Source organism: Homalodisca vitripennis, chromosome 3, assembly GCF_021130785.1.
Source record: "Homalodisca vitripennis isolate AUS2020 chromosome 3, UT_GWSS_2.1, whole genome shotgun sequence".
NCBI classification, from domain to species: domain Eukaryota; kingdom Metazoa; phylum Arthropoda; class Insecta; order Hemiptera; family Cicadellidae; genus Homalodisca; species Homalodisca vitripennis.
Window position 1 is genome coordinate 24,913,327 of NC_060209.1, and position 15,167 is coordinate 24,928,493.

A 15,167-nucleotide genomic window follows, 5' to 3' on the forward strand; every position below is an offset into this window, starting at 1 on the left:
TTAGTGATATGACAACTGAAGACAGATAAAATCAGATCTCTGGATACTTTAATAATCGTTGCATCTGCATTAAAAATAGCAGTTGCTCGCGACTTCGCACGCAGTTTCGAAGGCTTTGCATTAAACACTTATGGTTCGAATGGATTATATTTCCGACGCTATTGTTGTTTTGCCTTGTTACCATGATCAAGAAAATATCTCTTAAAGTATATATTTATGGCCATTTTACTTTATTCCGGCCTTAGTATTTTTTGTTTTACAGTTTATATTGCCTTTTTCGATAAAGAACATATACGTACATACACAGCTCGGAGTATAATATGCGTTGCACATGTAATATGACCATTGCTTGTTTAAGTGCATTATACTTCTCGACGCCAATTTTGAATTTGCTTTGTTGCCACGGCCAAGAAAATACTTTATAAAGTGTATATGTATGGCCATTGCAAATTACTTTGTTCTTAGTATTTTTTTTGTTGTAAATTTCTTTTTTGTTTCCCGATCAATAAAATACGAGTATCTCGTACCGTTGAGGTCATATAAACCTACTTCTGTCAAAAGACAAGATGGGTTTTATATCAATATTTGAATGTATAGTAACAGTTAGATAGTAACTTAGTCTTTTATATCTAATACTAAATATTTGCTAAACATTTACAATTAGAATTAACAACAAACACACAATGACCCTATTTAAGTGTTTGTTTCTTTATAAACTGAAAAATATTTGTATTAAATTAGAGCATATAGAGCTAAAATTTGTACATTTAGTTCAAAATAGTGCAGCGAACTTTCATCTAGTTCTTGCCGACTGCTTCAAAGGGAGTCCTCGCAGTCAAATTCTCAAATTCATTATCTTATATTTTACACAGGACATAATCTAAGTGTAAGGTAGATAAGTACTTACCTAATCGCTGACATCTAAAAACGGCGTGAAAGCTAATGGGATCCTTGTAGAATTTACAAACTATAAGTGTAAACCAATTGGGAATAGTCATTAAATTCATTAATTAAAACTATGGTTGTGCTGTCACCAAACATTTTTTACACAGAGCAGTTGATTACATTTGCAAAGCTCGTTCAATTAATATATCGTAACTTTAGAGACAAAGATGGGATTTTTGCTTTTTTAAACACTAATGGCGCGTAGCCCGGAGGGATTTTCGAAATAAGAATAGGCCTATATTCATCCCAGGAACCGCAAGGATGTCCATGTAAAATGTCTGTACAATCGGTTGAATAGTTTACGCGTGAAAGCCAAATAAACAAAGGCGCTTTCGCATTTGTAATATTATTATGATTAGGATTTAGTGCCGACATTGCCGAAAAGATACTAAATGCGTTACTACAACTCTAGAAATCGAAATATGGAACAAAATTTTAACATCTAACTTCATAGTGAATTAATGTATTCAGATGAAAGTATGCGAACAAACATTTTTCAGTCGTTAAATTACTGCAAAGTGTGACTACATTTTAAATTAAAATACATGCAAATTAAATTGACTTTAAGTCAAAATAAATTATTTACTGTCTGATAAATTACTTCATAAGGTGTCTGCTTGCTCATTACAAAGGGCTCGTAGTTAATTAGACTTTTCCAACCTTACTGAATCGACTACAACAAAAATGTCTGTAATAAATGATTATACAAAATGGTGTCATTTTATTTTAAAATGTTTTAATATTTCGATGTATAAACTTCAATATTGCTAGAAAAGCAACACGCCGCCCCATCACTAAATGAAATTAGCGCCTACAATATAAAAATGCAACATAACGTAGTGACGCTAGATTGTTACTGCTAAAATATGCAGGCGCCGACATAAATTGTATTAATAACTCACAGACGGAGTTCCATGGTTGTTCACCAAAATAAATTTCAGTATATGATAAAATGAACAAGACTTGCCTATTAAATAGTTTATTCAATTATCTATCGTTAAAATTGTTACCCCAGCCAGTAGTATGTATAAAAAAGTATACGGTACAGTCATTCTAAAATAAAACAGACATCTCCATGTTGCCCACAATCATACTGTAGCAAGTATTTTCAATAAACACATTTTCAGCAATTATATATAAAATGTATATAAGGACAAAATCTTCTCTTAATTTTTTTCACAATAATATAATAAAAACGTTGTAATATATTTTTAAATCGCTCTTATAGTTACATAAAATGTTAGATTAAGAAATTATCGATAAGAGAAAAATATTTCAAAAAACACCAACAAAAGGTGATAACAAAGGACACTAAAGTTAACAAAAAGACACTAAAATTATTTTTTTGTGTTTATTGTAGCTTTTAAGACAAAGAATAATAATGAGTCATTTAGTTTTAAAAAACTAACTAGATAAATCACTTATTCAATTTTAAATATACATTTTTTGCTCTTTGGCATTCTTAGTGTGTAAAAAGTACGTATTGATCGCATACCCATATATGTATAGGTATCAGTATGCAAAGCACTGTTTGTTCTTCCAAAAACATGTAATTTTGAGAAAGAAAAAGGAAAAGAAATAATTATTCTGTAACCTATTTCAAGTATAATCTATTTAATAATTTACATCTAGTGTATAATTTGTTTGACTCCTATTAGAATAAATACTATAATTTTCTCGGTAGATATAGATTTACCTTATTATTTTTAGTTCCCAGTAAAATCTATCTAGGATTCATATTAGGGGGTGGGAAAGGAGGACATTAAAGGACAAAAGAGGACAGTATTAAATACTCTTATAAACATTGCGAAAAAGATAAATTTTGGCATTATTAAAAAAATCTTTTTTACTTCTGTAATGCCTTTACTGCAAAGAAAAAAATTAATTCATATTATTAAAGTGCGATATGTATTGATGGATAAAAGTATTACTTAAGGCTATTATTTTGTATGTGACATAAGATTGAATAAACTAATGTTAGAATTATCCTTATTTTTAAATATAACTGATTTGAACAGAAATTTTTAGAATTATATTAAAGGTAAATTTTATTAAATAATTGGGATGAATTCATTGCATTGATTAGTACATTATTAGTATGCTATAGTAACAGAGATATATAAGAAATTATCACTATAACATAGAAAAATATAGAAAATATTATAACAAAATTAATCTATCAATCATAATACATGAACAGAAAATCAAGAGGTAGTATAGTGCCAGTGCAGCTGAGCAGATAGAGACAACAGTGAGTCAGTGACACTACAGACAACACTCAACATACAACTGAATCTAACAGCAGTTCACATGCAATGGCAATAACTTATCATGGCCTATCTTCGGGACTTCAAAATCGGAAGAAATTATTCCATGTGATGCTAGTATTTGCGAACATTTAAGCGTTCGCTAAAAAGCCGGACATTTTACATTTTTCAAAAGCCCGGAGGATAAACATTAAAATTGAGGACATGTCTTCCTAAAACAGGACTTCTGGTCACTCTACTTGGAACCCGAAACCATCCTTCGTTCAAAATGTATATATATATATTCACTTCGGTTGTATAATGCAGAATTGCTCTATTATAACAAATTAGACTTCTTAGTTTAAATTTCCTTTAATATTTCGGCTTTGCCGTTTTCAAAAAGGTATAATAAAAAGTATAAAACAAAAATAACACAGCAACAAAATTTCACACAAATAAATAAATATATATATAAACCATTTTTATTTTTTTTTTTTTTATTGAATACATATAAATCCCATGAGTGTAAATTTATAACATTTCAGTTGTTATAAAGTCTAAAACATTTTCGACTGAGCTGGAAGGATTAAAATAAGTTTAACATTGAATAAATGTTTAATTTCTTGTAATTGTATCATTAGTATTACATTTACGTTAATAAAATAATATTAACCGTTAATACATTAACGGCAACATTTTAATATTTCATGAAACATATTTTGAAATATAATTGTTATAAATGTGAAACTGAAAAATTGATAAATCGCTAGTAAAACTGTGGAGAACGAATATTTTTACGTAGTATGTAGTAATAGAACTGCGTTAATACTTGAAATAAACATATTGAATAATTAAATTTGATTATATTAAATACGAATCAGACGAATAGAAAAATTCCTGAACTGCGTTAATACTTGAAATAAACATATTGAATAATTAAATTTGATTATATTAAATACGAATCAGACGAATAGAAAAATTCCTCGCAGAAAAAATGTAGTGATTCCTCCAAATGTACATACATGTACAAGCAGAGTATTTCAAATTAGTCTCAGTTTCAAAATAAGTTTTATTTTCAATAATATAGTTTTAAAAGAGTATAAAAATGCTCATTGATTAACGACCTTTTAAAATTTGCCGAAAACTATTGGTGCAATGGTTTATACTTTTTTTCATGTTCATTTTATGAATCAATGCAATCATTATAATGTAAAATAACATGTATAGTGATAAAGTTATTGGAACTAAATAATGCATTACAATAATAGAATTTGTAGTGAAGGCTGCATAGCGAGTTGAAGATGATCTTTCTCAGCTCAATTACACGGATAATCGATGTAGCAGCAATACTGTACCAATCAGTGCAAGACGGGAGACGTCCATGTCTGTGTGTGTTGTGTTTTTTAAATGTATTAAAAGAAGTCTTTTGCGTAGCCTATGTTAGACAAAATAGTACTGGTAAATAAGCTAGATGCTATTAAATTAGTTTTCTTACAAATGTTTTGTCATATTTTCATACCAACACATTATGCGATCATTAAAGCCAAAGATATGATTTACTAAATTCATACTTATTATCTTCTAAATATACGTTGTTTATTTTGATGATAAATTTTTTTAACAATTAACACTTACAGCAAATGCCTTCACAATTAACGAATAGCATCATAAATCATACGGCCACGCATACTAAATACATACTTAATGTATTCATTTTTGAGTATACGTGGTCGTGCACACAGAGGTAGGCTATGGGTTTTGGCAATATGTAAGGATCATTGGGTTCATAATTTGAGGTTACTTATTCTCAGGAAATGTGGTGGAACGAATCAATCCATTCGATATGGTTTTCAAGATGAGCGGGACCCATCTATTACTGGATCCGTTTCTGAAAAAGTAGTGAATTCGAAATATTTTTGAAATTGCCTGTAATATAATTTGAAATATGTGAAAAATGAATGGTGTAGGTGAAAATTATTGAAATATCTGCAAGAAACGTTTTAATTGGTGAATAGGCGCTTGGAGTTGCAGCTTGTAATATGGATTGATGAATATCCGGTCATGTACAACACCTGTGGCTTTGTCGCTTCTGTCTAGTTGCTCACATACTGCTAGTGAGAACCCTAGTTTGGAGGCCATTAAACTTTGATGTGACGTTAACGAATTGTTTCGTGGTATCATCAAACATCATGCAAAGTTTGTGTTTGTTGAATAGATTTTATTGACAACATTTTAACTATCTTTTGGGTTATGCCATTTCTGATCTTCATTTCACGAAGTATATTCATAGTTCTTTATGTTTCTTTTGTTTTCAAAATCACGGTCTGTTGGGTTTCAATGGGCTTGCTGCTCAAACAATTTTTGTACTTGTTCTCATAACCACTAAAATGGCTGAATCGTTCACTATTAAGAGCTAATTGCTTCATAACATGGAGCAGCAATTTTAAAATACATCACGATTCAGTCAATTTACATCATGACACGATGTAAGCGTCAGACTGAACGCTCCGACCATGTGAGCGGAGAGGTGGAAGAAGTGTTGCCAACATTGTAGCTCTTCGCCTGAGTCTCATCAACATTGTTTCCAACAGTTGGCAACACTCTTTGATCATTACATGACCTTTACCTTTGATCTGCGACAAGTGTAATCTTGCAGTCTCGGGAAGGACTATAATTACGACAAAAACTGTACACTTTTCTGGAAAATGTCTCAGGACCTGATCTAAATTAATCTTAGTCCTTCCATTCAAAATGGGATACAAAGAAGTACAGTATGCTACTCCAAGCTCCACATTGGTTGTGTACTGTGTTGTAATGAGCCAACACTGTAATAACCCTGAAGTAACCCTGTGTTATATTAGTCTGTGTTGCAGAAATTGTTGCTCATCACTGTTTCGTGGCCAAATTCATTACGATAAATATAAACAAGGAACATGCATAAATTAGACAATTATATTAATTGTCTTTACGTCATATGACGATTTCTAGTATGAAATATTGAGAAGTTAATTATTTTACTGGTACAAGCAAATCGAGTAGAATAGTAGGATAGTGGTGGTCTAAATTTTAGTTCTAGTTCTGAGGTTAAATAATATAGATGTTAATGAATGAAATCTTATATTTGCCGATGATTAGTTCCAGTTAAAAGTTTTACAATTCTTATCTGAGTCCAATCAAACCTGCTACGAAGATCAATTATCGTATTTGTTTCTAGAATACTTTCATAAATAAACACACCCATTACAAAGATCAATATAATGATCAGCACCATTGTTGATATTTCATCATATTTATGTTTGATTTAGAATATTGCATTCTGAATTTACGAGATAATAATATATTATCTTAAACTGTATTATTGAGGGGCTGTTAGTTTTAATATTATGGCCACAGTTGGGTCCGTCGTGGAAATAGAATTGTGTTTATACTTGTAGAATCGACTGGAACAATCTCTACCGAACAGAACATTCGATGTTCCGTGATAATCGATAAGTCGATATTTGTCATCGAATTAATATCGATATAAGTAATGTATAGCTTATATTCAGCTTTTATATTGTCCATTAGACAGTTTTCATAAGTTGTTCATAAGTTTTAGACTATTCTACCTATACAAAGTATTATGTAGGATGAAATGTGTTTTCTGTGCAAAATGTTTCTTTTTTGTGTGTGTTTGTGTGTGTGTGCCCTGTATCATTATTAATACCAAACTCTTATATAGTGTATTCTTCAATCTAATTGTAGACATTGAATAGTTATTTTCCTTTTGTAGAATGTGTTTATAATAATAAATGACTGGATGGTGGGCGTATTTCAGTATTTTGGTGTGTTGATATGTATGTACGTATATTTACGTGATTTTCAAAAATGTGTAGGTGTGTTCCTCAACACCTCCAAATTATTTCTGAATTGTTTAAGTTATTAAGTTTTGACCTCAATTCTGTGGTTTTATGATATAGTATAAAATTTTTCTAAAAATAATTTCAACGGTTTTTATTAGTTTCCAAGATTCGTAGCTCATTAAAAAGCAACAATAGCTAAAGAAACAACGGTCTTTCCAAAACTTTACTTTTAAAAAATTAACAGGTTGAATTTAATTTATGCACAAAAGTGTAACTAAACCCGTTATAGATTCATAACATGGGTGGTATTATTTTAATCAAATTCGGTTTGCAGGTATACCTTATGAATATTTAAAAAATATATACATCTTTTAATTAATTAATAAACTGTTTAACCCCGATAACTAAAAGAGGTTTCACTAAAAACGTGTTTGAAAATATGTTGCCACAACAAAGAGGATTGCTAATATTGAATTAAACCTATTTATTTATATTCTTTAGCTGCTAAACAAATTAGTAAAAACTATATATTTCTAAAAGTACTCGTTTAGCAGTTGAAAAGGGTAAAGTTTTATTTTTAGAAAAAACTGCACTTATTATACTAAGAGCTTTATCTTGATAAAACTTAATGCACGTTTGCAAAGAAACTTTTCAGTTACGGTATTTAGTTTTTGCTAGTCTTGTTTTTCACTTTAAATAAGCTGTTTGTTAAAAAAAATATAGAGCGCTCACGGGCTGTGAAAAGCACTCACAATAATTATTTACGTACACGTTTCAACATTTACAAACAACTAACTGACTTAAACCGAATCTTCAAAAATATTCTCATTTAAAAATACTGATTCTGATTTTGTTTAAAATTTCAATAAAACTACGGGATCCCAAAACGTGTATGTAAAAACGGATTGTAACTGTTAAACATCATGTTTACTATGTAAAGGAACATTCTCCTTTATTAATATTTTGTAATTATTTACTTTTTTTATTTATACTAGTAGTCATCCGATTTCTTTCTAATTAAAAGAGACGTGTCAAAGATATAACCCTATTAAATAGGGTATAATCACTCCTGATAACGTTAAATTGTAGTCTCTATCTGATATTCCAACTTGTGATTTATATTAGAATAATATTTGACTTTAAGTTTAAAGCTTAAAAGGCTGAAGTCGGAAAGTGAACCAGATTTTTCATACGCCCCAATTTAATAACTCAATTCCTATGCAACATTCGATTATATTGCTTTGATTTGGCGCCAAGAGTTAAAGTAACACTTGAATAGTTACTTATAATAACACTACAATAGTTTTAGTTCATTACTGTCGCTATATGCAGTAAAAATTAGACGATACTATTGTCAAGGCTATTTCCGGTACGCTACTACTTCGCGAAACGCTCGGGAATTTCCGTTTCTTAAATATATTAATACTCCTTAAATCTGTTACAGCTAATAATTGTTGTTTTTAGTTGTTTTTAGAACGGCTGTAACACTGTTCTTGTTCTTGCAAATACACAATTGCAATAACACGACTTTTTACTCAATTAGCTCTCTAAACTTTAACAATGCCAACCATTTTCACAGAAGTTTAGGGATGGTGTTTCGAAATAAAAAGTTAATATTTTATTTTGTATATAAGGAATGTGCATGCCGAATTTAGTCTCACTCTGACTGATTTCAGTTTAAACTGACTTTATAATAACTTTCTATAGTTTAATAAATATTTTTAACGGCCATAATTACGACTTACTATATAATAATAGTTTGTATCTCCATACAATCAAGGAAGATTGGTCGTTAAAATCGCAGATAAAGGCATTAAACATAACATATACACATATCTAACATAATAGAGTAATAGATATAAAATACTAATATACAGATGTTTGAGTAACTAAATTTTTAATTCAAAGTTCGTGGTCATAAGTGAAAAATACTAGATCAAAATAAAGAGGAGCTATATTTTGACAAGAATAGTGCAAAACAACAATTTTCTTACATCAGAAATATTTTATAGTTTCCATAAGTTAATACTTACAAAAGGGAAACATTAATTAGAACATTGTAAAACCTTCTTGTTGAGTAATATTGTACGCGAAATGGACCTTTCGATGGTAGCGCTCGACTAAACTACCGAATGGAAAAGATATCGAAGCGGAGGGCGATGAAATAATACAGATGGTTGCGTCACCTGCCGCAGTGCTGCGCCAAGGTCTCGAAGTTTCTGGAAGACGCGCGAACTTGCCGGCACTGAGCGCGGTGTTCCGTGGTATGGGAGAGGGAATAAGTTTCCAGAAGTATAAAGTGCCTTTCATATAAAAGCGCTCGCGGCTGCTTCCCCTCAGTTATCTCTGTAGTGCTTGCTGTTAACATTGAGTTTGTGCGATTCGATCGTTTGTTTCCCGTGTGATCTATTTGATTTAAAGGTGAGTTATATTTAGATTATTAAATATATTACAATTTTATTATATTATATAATTTTTATTTTTGAATAGATTTGTTAATTTTATATACTTAACAGTGCAAAATAATTTCTTTTACTGTTTTATCTACTGAGAAATCTACTCAAGAATTTGTTTGCTGTATTCCTTGTAACTTTTAAAAAAATCTAATAATGTTTGTTGCTTGTAATTAATTTTCAGTGTTTGAACGTTATGTTTTATTTCAAATCAGTTTTATTTTTTATCAATTAATTTTTAATTATGTTGGAAGATTTTCATAGATGAGCAATATTTTTCATGTTTGGTTTGTAAATACATAAATACAGGTCTTTCAATAACCAATTGCTGACTTAATATATTAATAGTGTTAATTAATATTTATATATTTTTTTGTAAATATTTTTTATTTTTATTTCTTTGTTTTTTACTTAGTTTATTTACTTGTACATGTTAGTAATAAGTATTTTCAAAATGTAACTGTGTTTGTATATTTGAAAATATACAATATTGCTTTAACATTAAAAACTATGTTAACTCAAATATAAATTCTAAATTGTACATATTTCACTTGGAAATCCATATTGGTGACTACTTTATACTATGTATATACAGCACGTTTTGGTACTGAAACTGAATTTATTATAACTTGTATCATAGTTAAAATAACTTTATTATGACTTTTATCATAGTTACAATAACTTTATTATAACTTGTAACACAAAAATTTATATTCTAGAAAATATTTTTCTTCCATTCTAGATTTAAAATAAGGATAAAATATGTATAAAATAGTTCTTGTGAGGTATTAGTCATTAAAATGAAGTATCCTCCACCATTCTAGAATTAATAAAAGGTCAAATATGTATGAAATGGTTCTTGTGAGGTAAAACGAGATAGTTGAAATTGAATAACATGGTCATAACTTTTCAAACCACTGATATTATAATTAATTTATGAACTTTCTAAGAATTTTAATGTCTTCCAACTTTCCAAGATTAGCTTCCTTATTTTGGTTCTATTATGAACTGTGAGAAAAATAGAGCAATGAACTCAAGATTCTACAATTTGTGAGGCTAACAATTTTTTTTAACAATTACCAACTTTTTAATAAATAAAATTATAAAACCTTTTCTTGTAAAATATAAGGATAACATTATGCAGAGATACCAGGGCTTTTTAATGTTACTAAAAAATGCTCTGTCCCAACGTTTTTCAGTCTTAAAACTATACATTTTTCAGTATATTTCCCAACAAGTGACACATAAATTAAACATACAGATTATTAAAAAATCGTATTTTTTATCCTTATGTATAAAAATTTAATATTTTTATTCCAAAAACAATCTATATATTATGTAGATTCTATATATTCTATTTTTTAATACTAAATGACACACATGATAATATCGAAAAAAGAAAACTAAAACATCACATGATTTTTTTGCCTAACAGTTAGTGGAATATGACTAACTGTGTTATGGTCCCTCATTTACAAATCTATGATTTTTTTCAAACAGGATAAGTTTGAAATTGATAATTTTATCCCACATTGAAGGATATCAATTAATTCTATACAAATTTTAGACCTCCCTTCATTATCTTAGAATTAAAATGGGAATTGAAAAATTGTTGCTATAATCCATTACATTGGGTATATTAATAATCGTATTTTTTATCCTTATACATAAAAATTATAATATTTCTATTCCGAAAACAATCTATATACTATGTAGATACAAATATTATATTTTTAATACTAAACAACACACATGATAATACCAAAAAAATAAAAATAAAAAATTCACATGATTACTTTTGTGCTTAACAGTTAGTGGAATATGATTTTGTATTATGACCCTCTATTTAAAACTCTATGGTTTTTCAAATATGATAAATTTTAAATTGACAATTTTATTTCACATTGGGAGATATAAATTAATTCCATACAAATTTTAGAACTCTCTTCATTATTTTAGAATTAAAATGGGAATTGAATAAGTTGTTGTTATAATTCATCACACTTGATGTCTGATTGTTTTGTTGTAAGTTTTGGGATTTAATATTTTATCCTCAACTTTACGTCTTGCACTTATACTGATCCACTTGTCACAATTCATTGGAATAAACCCAAATCTAGCACCTAATATAACGAATTCTTTGCCGTATTCACATTCAAACAATTGTGATTAACATTTTCTCAACAATATTTAAACACAATTTTTTAGGTTCGTTGAACTTGGAATATCATGTCTATTACTCCATTTGTGCGTTCCGCTCTCCTCAACATGAAACCCCTCACTCGCTTCGGGCCCAGGTTCCGTCAAAACACAAAATCATACCATGTAAGCATGGCAAGTCCTTTTCATTGAATCTTTGAAATATCACACCTAAATAAATAAATTTTATATATTATAATGTTTACATTAAAATTTTGAGGTCATATTTAGAGAAACGGTGTATTATTTGTATTTACCATGTTAACCCTTTGGTTTAGTGAAATAGGCAAACTCTGTTGCAATGCAAGGATGTAGCCAGGATGGATGGGGGATCCAAATGGTCCGACACCCCAAATTTTAATTTCTTCGATGGCTTTTTAGTAAACAATTACCATTATTTAAATAATTCAGTATTACGCACATGTAATGCTGAAAGATCAGGACATGTAATGCTGAAAGATCAAAGAAACGGTCAAGAACTTTTTAAGGAACAAAATGGAGCCTTACTGTGATTTTTTTGTTAGTTTTGTATGATGTTTATTAGCAGTCCACTACGGGAAAATATCAGTTGTCTGGACTCTCTCTCCAACCATTTTTCCTGACTACATTCTTGATGTAATGTAAATTTCATATTACAAATAACCTATTTAAATTTCATTTCTATTATTAAAAGTTTCAGAAGAGGAATTCAAAAACAACTAATAGTTTGCCGTTGGGGATTGGTTATGCCATTTTAAAACATTTAGCCATTTACCAGATCAAGGGTTAAGAAACTTGATTATCTCAAAAAATTTATTTACTGTCATGGTTTTAACAATACTAGAACAATCATGTAAGGCTTCAAACCCCAGAGGAATCATTGCAAATATCAGCCAGAGTATTAGAATTCAGATTTTGGTATTGCTATTCTCTATAAAGTCTTATTCGCCCACCACTCTGAAACTCATTGATGCATTCAATTAGAATTCATTACAGGTTTTTAACATCTTTCGATTTCATCATCTGTTATTCATATGAATACAAACCACAAAATGCTATTCACAGTCTCTCTTCATTAGTTTAAGATGTTTATTATGTCTGTTACAGATGTCGATGGTACCATACATTGTCCGGGAGATGCTGCGAGATATGGACCGCCCCACTCTCTATGACCAACACTTTGGCCTAGGGCTCAGTCCTGCCAGCCTGATGGACCACGGTCTGCTGACCACCCCACTGCACTGTGGATACTTGCGACCTTGGCGAATCCTCAACCAGGCAGACAGTGGCATGTCGAACATTGTCAATGACAAGGATAACTTCAAGGTAACACTCCTTTTCACTATTAGTTAATTTGTAAAAAAGTACCTTCTATTGTTTTTTAATGTAATAACAGATGCATTTACATTTCTTCAAAAAAGTTTGCTTTTTTTACATTGACGTACACACAAAATTCAAAAACACTGTATATGCTTAACATTTACAAAGTGAGTGTTTTCGAGACAAATGTATTTCTTATTTTAAGTAATGATACCTTAAAGTAACCTAATGCTTTTCTAAATTAGTCATAAATTAATAATATGAAAAATTTTGAGATATTATCTCAGTATTGCAGTTAGTGAAACATTTTTAGTACAATTAAAACTTAAACTGTTGCTCCTTTGTGGAGATTTTTTTTAGTGAACGCTGTACCAAAATTGAAGCCTTGACATTTTTTTACATTCTATTATAAAGTAATAGCAGAGCGCACTTTTTTCTCTTAATACTTAATTTTTAGTTCATTGACTTAGGTGCATAGGTACTGAATAACAACCCTTATAATAAGTTAATTTTTTACATTAAATGTATTTATATTTTAAAAATTGGACTTTTTATGTTACAAAATTTCAAAGTTTTTTTAGTAAACTGTATAGTTCTGTAAAGTTGTAAAATCTACATTACCTTGTAAAATTGGGCATTGCATATTAAAAAATTGTAAATATTTTCAAGAACAATATGGAAAATTTTGATTAAATTAATTTTCAAAATGTTGTTAAAAAAAATTTAAATTGTTTATTTACATTAATACAGAACTTGTAATTTTTAAAATGTATAGTTCAACAGTAACATCACATTTAAATAGCTTTGTTGTTTATGAGATGCAGTAGTCAAATTGGCTAGTTTGTTAAGATTATATTTGACAGTAGTCAGTAGCATAGCTTACTCCAAATCTGCCTTCAGGTGAGCCTAGACGTGCAGCAGTTCAAGCCGGAAGAGCTGACAGTGAAGGTGGTGGACAACCACGTGGTGGTGGAAGGCAAGCATGAAGAGCGTAGTGATGAGCACGGGTTCATCTCTCGCCAGTTCACACGTCGCTACCACCTCCCAGAAGACTGTGACTTGCAGGCTCTGCAGTCCTCTCTGTCCTCAGATGGAGTCTTGCAGCTGACAGCACCCAAGAAAGCCATAGAAGACAAAGGTGCCCGAGCCATTCCCATCACTCAGACCAACGCACCTGCGGTCAAGGCAGCTCCTGAGGCGAAACAGCAAGAGGAGAAAACTAAATCAGCCTAATCAAACTCAAAATTATTTTTCCAAAGAGGGAACCAATTTTCAAACTTTCTAGGAAAACACTAAGAATTAAGACTGATAGTAGACTTGTAGTTATTTCATCTGTTCATTTTTACCATTGTGTATAAAAATCTGTGTGAATGTTTTACTGTGTTTGTTAATTTTAAAGTTAATTACTGTGTTTGTTAATTTATAAAGTTAATTGTAACAGTATTTTGCTTCAGACTGAACCTATTGTTATCTTTGTTATACATCATATTATGATGTAATAAACCGGTATTTCAAAACATTGTAGTTTTTTGATTTGATGATTTTCTAACCCATAAGTACTTTTTTAGTACAATAGTTATTTATATTAATTTGCTTATTTTGAACAGAAAATATCTCAAATTTAATACACTACTTTAAGTGATTTGCTTCATGAAGTACTAACTATATGTTAATTTAGGCTTCAGAAACAAAAACAGCTGAATTTGAAGTAGACCTAATTTAATACTGGCTATAAAGTCTCTGTTTTCACAATGGTCTTGCATTGCTTCCACTATTTAAATATCATATATAAATAAGATAAGTCCCAATTTGATGACATGAAAATACAGATTATAACTTGTATTAAAATATTAAAATTAATGTAAACTTGGGTACATGGAAAAACATTTTGAAATACGTTTTCTGTAAAATTGCGGAGCCTACACAAATTTCTCATTATTCTTATACGTTTAAAATAAAATAAACAATTACAGTTTTATGACATTATTATTGAAAATTTGACCCGAAATAAGCTGTCGTCATGAAGGTGTTAAAAATTATATTCACCTTAAAATTGTTGTCTTTGAGCCCGTATGGCATGTTGAGGTCTCCTGTGCGGTATATCTTCCCGCTCTCGTCAGTCCTGGAGGACGATGTGATGGACATCTCGCCTGTCCCCTTGTCTGTGCAATCTCTGACTGACT

The 15,167-nt window shown here is 30.0% G+C and overlaps 1 protein-coding gene across 1 annotated transcript; it reads left to right on the forward strand.

Moving 5' to 3' along the window:
- The first annotated feature begins 12,771 nt into the window (after window positions 1-12,771).
- Window positions 12,772-14,503, forward strand: LOC124356697 (alpha-crystallin A chain-like). Its single transcript, XM_046807853.1, has 2 exons — window positions 12,772-12,990; window positions 13,885-14,503. Exons 1-2 carry the CDS (start codon window positions 12,772-12,774, stop codon window positions 14,215-14,217), a joined length of 552 nt encoding a protein of 183 aa, XP_046663809.1. The 3' UTR covers window positions 14,218-14,503.
- The last annotated feature ends 664 nt before the right edge of the window (window positions 14,504-15,167 follow it).

Excerpts from the sequence above, each read along its gene's own strand:
- LOC124356697 (XM_046807853.1), top strand. The coding sequence starts at position 12,772 with ATGTCGATGGTACCATACATTGTCCGGGAGATGCTGCGAGATATGGAC. Across the intron at positions 12,991-13,884 it reads ATGACAAGGATAACTTCAAG|GTGAGCCTAGACGTGCAGCA; the intron begins GTAACACTCCTT and ends ATCTGCCTTCAG.